The 4,087-nt window shown below is 64.8% G+C and overlaps 1 protein-coding gene across 1 annotated transcript; it reads right to left on the minus strand.

Moving 5' to 3' along the window:
• Nucleotides 1–279: 279 nt before the first annotated feature.
• BHLHE23 (basic helix-loop-helix family member e23) lies at nt 280–963 on the minus strand. Its single transcript, XM_063089181.1, has one exon. The coding sequence runs from the start codon at nt 961–963 to the stop codon at nt 280–282; it is 684 nt and encodes a 227-aa protein (XP_062945251.1).
• Nucleotides 964–4,087: the final 3,124 nt, after the last annotated feature.

A 4,087-nucleotide genomic window follows, 5' to 3' on the forward strand; every position in this document is an offset into this window, starting at 1 on the left:
TCGAAAGACCCTGGCAACACCCAGGGGGCGCTGGGAGAGTGCCCAGTGGGCGCAGCGTGTTCCCGGGTCCGGCTCCCTAGTTCAATCCCGTGTCTGGACGGGCTTCGGGCTTCCCGGGGCCCCAAACCGTTCGGCGCGCACCGGCTGGAGGCGAGGTCGGGCCGCTTTCTCCCCATCGGCGGGGTCCATCCAGGCATGTGCAGTCGGGGCGGGGTAACACAGTGATCGGGGCAACGTGCATAAGAGGACGCGCGTGGAAGGAGCGGCGGGCCGGCGCCGTCAGGGCTTCTCGCTGCAGTGTTTGCAAAGCGCGGAGGGCGTCCCGGAGAAGGTGGCGCACTTGTCCGGGCAAGGCCCCAGCGCGGCGCCCGCCGAGAAGGGGTACACGGCGGCCTGGCCGAAGGGCGTCAAGGGCGCGGCGGCCACCGGCGCGGCCAGGCCCTGGCCTTGGTTGAGGAAGGCCACCAGGCGCCGCATCTCGTCCAGTGCCTGCGCCTGCATGAGGATGTAGTTCTTGGCCAGCAGCAGCGTGGCGATCTTGGAGAGCTTGCGCACCGACGGGCTGTGCGCGTAGGGGATGACGGCGCGCAGCCCGTCCAGCGCGTCGTTCAGGTCGTGCATGCGCCGCCGCTCGCGCGCGTTGATGCTCAGCCGCAGCGAGCGCTGCTCCCGGGGCCGCCGCCGCCGCCCGGCCGCCGCGCCCCCCGGCCCGCGCCGCCGCCGCCGCCGCGCTTCGAAGGCGTCGTCCTCGTCGCCGCTCTGCTCGTCGCTGCTCTCGGCGCCCGCAGCCGGGGCGCGGGGCGTGGGCACCGCGGGGAGGTCGCCGCCCGGACTCGGCGCGCCGTAGCCACGGGCGGCCTCTGGCCCCCGCCCCGCTCCGTAGGCGAGGCCCGCCGCCGCCGCCGCGTAGCTGTGGCTCAGCGCCAGGTACGCGTCCCCCGACAGCGACTTGAGCTCGGCCATGGGCCCACCGCCCGGGCCCGAGGCCCGCCCGAGCCAGCCGCTGCCGCCGTCGCGATGTCGCCCCCGGCTCTGCGCGTCGGTCGGGCGGTCCGCGGGTCCCGAGCCTCTGCGCCGGCCTCTCCGGCCCGCCCCCTCGTCCCCGCCCCTTGCGCCGTCGCCGTCCGCCGCCTCCCGTCCTTACTCCTCTGCCTCCCTCCCCCTTCCTCCCCTCCCTCCATCTCCCCTTCTCCCCGCTGAGCGCAGGGCCCGGCCCCTCGTCGGGCTATAGCTCCCCCTGCCCCCCGCTTTTGTTTTAGCCGGGGAGGCGCCCGCGGGGACTCCGCGCTGTCCAATTAGAGGGACCCGGTGGCCGCCTCTTACCGGGGGCGGGCTCCTCTAGCGGCGCAGACCGACGGGCCGGGGCGGGGCTGCTGGCGGGATCCCGGTTTCTTCCCTTGTTTCTCGGCGCCCCGGGGTTGCCGCCGCGAAACGTTCGCGTCCTACGTGGGCCCCTGCCTCAGTGGTCTCGCCCTCCGTCCTCACCTGGGGGAGCTGCCTCCGGCTGGAGCGCACGCCGAGCCCTGCAGCCCAGGCCGCACGCCTCCCGCTCGGGGCCTGGGGCCTCTGTGGCCGGGCAGGGACCTGCCAGGCGGCTTTCGAGGGGTGGGACAGCGATGGAGTTCTGATAGACGTCGAAATACCCCGCGAGCGTTTCAAGCCAGGGGAGGGCAGGAAGGCGGGGCCGCGTGGCCGCTTCGTCAGACCCTGGGTTCCTGGAGACAATGAGCGGACCTGGGTGAGCGTGTTACTCTGCTGCGAGCCTTCCTCCTCCTGCCGACTGAAAACTAAACGCAGATCGCTCGCTTGGCAGCTTGGGGGTCTTCCCCGGCAGTCTCCAAAGGTGCTGCCTTCCTCTTAGATCCAGCCACGTTTGATGGGAATCCCGCCAGCCTCCACACCCACGTTTTCAAGCCTCCCTTTGACAGGGGGAGAAGGCCAGGACCCTAAACTTTCTCCCAGGCCCGGTGGAAGTGGTGAGGGATGGCTGCTCCCTGCTCGGTTGGGAGATGGGCCGCCCTGGCTTCCAGCACCAGGTGGAATCACTCACCAGGCCCCGCTGTGTGACCTTGGGAGAGTCTCTTAACCTCTTTGTTTTCCAGGTTCCACCAGGGAGAAGAATATCAAACATGATCCACGTGTCGTCAAGTGCTCCAGAAGGATGAGTAGGGCTCCTGTGAACGTTTGTGGAGTGAACAAGTGAGAGCTGTGTGCTCCCTGGAGGGTTCTGGAAATCCAGCAATGACCGGCCTCTTTGAGTGTGTCAAAAGACAGGCACAGCCACAATGATAAACAATCGTGAAAACAGCAGGCCTTGCTCTGGGTCCTGAAGAGAAAGAAGCCACAGAAGAGCCTCTGCCCGCACCGGAACTCGTGTCTACCCAAGGCGGGCTTGTTCACTGGCTGGCTGCATGTCCTAGAAGGCAGGCCTCAGCCACCAGTGCACCTGGACGCAGATGTGGGTGGGTGTGCCCCCAGGGATGAGAAGTATCCATATGAGGCCCTTTCCGAGAGGCACCCCAGACTACCCCCTGGCTGATGTCAGGCACAGGCCAGGGATCAGCGGAGAACCTGGCGTGTGTCAGAGGCCTCATTCAGAAGGGTGAGTGGGTGTCAGACCAACAGGCTGGGGTTGGGGAGCACTCCGGGAGGTGGGAAGGGACATGGCACATTGGAGGGGCAGCAAGAGGCCGGGGTGGGCCCCAGAGACCGAGGGGCACGGGGACCGGCTATAAGAGGCCGTTTAAGCTGTGGTGGGGAGTTGGGTCTTTGTTGGAAGAGTGGTGTGAGTCCCCACTCAGGGATTTCTGCTCAGGAAAGAATTTTGAAAAGACCACTTTGGCCACTGCTACCCATGCAGTCGGGAGTCTGGGGGGCACTTCCTCTTGGGTCTCCCTCCAGATCTGGCAGAGCTGCTGGGGCTTGAACTACAGTGGTGGCAAGGGACTTGGAGAGAGGTGGGTAATCCCACATGTACCTGGAGGCTGACATGACTGGCGTGGAGCTCTGGGACTCAGAACTGGGGGAGGGGGAGGACACATTGAATGGGAGGGCACTGGAGGCCCCTGGGGGCATGTCAAGCAGGCAGTGGTGAGGACGTGGAAGTGGATTTGGGGGTCTGAAGAATACATAGTAATTGCCACCATAGGCGTGGATGGGATTACCTTAAAACCAGCAATGCTGATGTCATCGATCGGGGTTGGGCCTGTGCTCTTGGATGTCTATACACCCCAGCCAGGAGCGAGGGCTCTGGGCCAGTGAATCAAGAACCTCCAGTAGCATCTACCTCGGCTGAGAAGGGCTGGCGGCAGTAGTGAGCAGGGGATGGGGTGGGCATCTGTCTGGAGTCTGAGACCATTAAATGGCACCCAGTGGAAGGCTGCCTGCTGAGGACAGTGTTGGACAGCCAGTCGCAAATCCTGGTGAAATTAAAAAATTAAAACCCCGGAGCTGCAGGGAGAGACCGCGTTTTCTGTGTGATGCTGCCACCTGCTGGCTGCCTAGGAGACTGGGTGTTTCGGAGCCCCGTGGACACAAGATTCTGCTCAGGGGACAGCTAGGGCTGTTGCACAGGTGCCTGCATGGTGGAGGAGGAGCAGCAACCTGCCATCTCTGCCACTGAGTTCTCCATCCTGGGGTTGGACGCTATCCCGCTGACGCAAGAGGCAGGTGAGGTGAGGGCCCAGCTGGTGTCTCACTGATGGAGCAGAGCCCGTGCCTTGTCCCGCTTCCCGCCACCTCTCATGGGCAAGGGCAGTGGAAGCTGTGAAGCAGCTGCACTAAGATCTCCAGGGCGGTTACTCAGCCTTTCTGGGCCTCAGTTTCCACATCTGTAAAGTGGGGATTGTCTTTGTAACATATGTGATCTTACCGCAGCCCTGTGGGGTGGGTCTGTCACTGCATACTTGCTTCTCCAAGGCTGTTCTGAACCCGTGGCTGGCTCCCTTGCTGCACCTGTCATCAGCCACAATGTGACGTGCAGCGCGGTCCTTCTGTGTGCCCCTGGCTTCCCTGCACTCTGGCCCTGGGGAGTCCATATGCCAATCACATATCAGGCCTACGTGAGAGCCCAGTGAGTGCTGCTGGC

This window comes from Cynocephalus volans, chromosome 1, assembly GCF_027409185.1.
Source record: "Cynocephalus volans isolate mCynVol1 chromosome 1, mCynVol1.pri, whole genome shotgun sequence".
NCBI lineage: Eukaryota > Metazoa > Chordata > Mammalia > Dermoptera > Cynocephalidae > Cynocephalus > Cynocephalus volans.

Bases quoted from the DNA above. Each gene is read 5' to 3' on its own strand.
- BHLHE23 (XM_063089181.1), bottom strand. From the start codon at position 963: ATGGCCGAGCTCAAGTCGCTGTCGGGGGACGCGTACCTGGCGCTGAGC.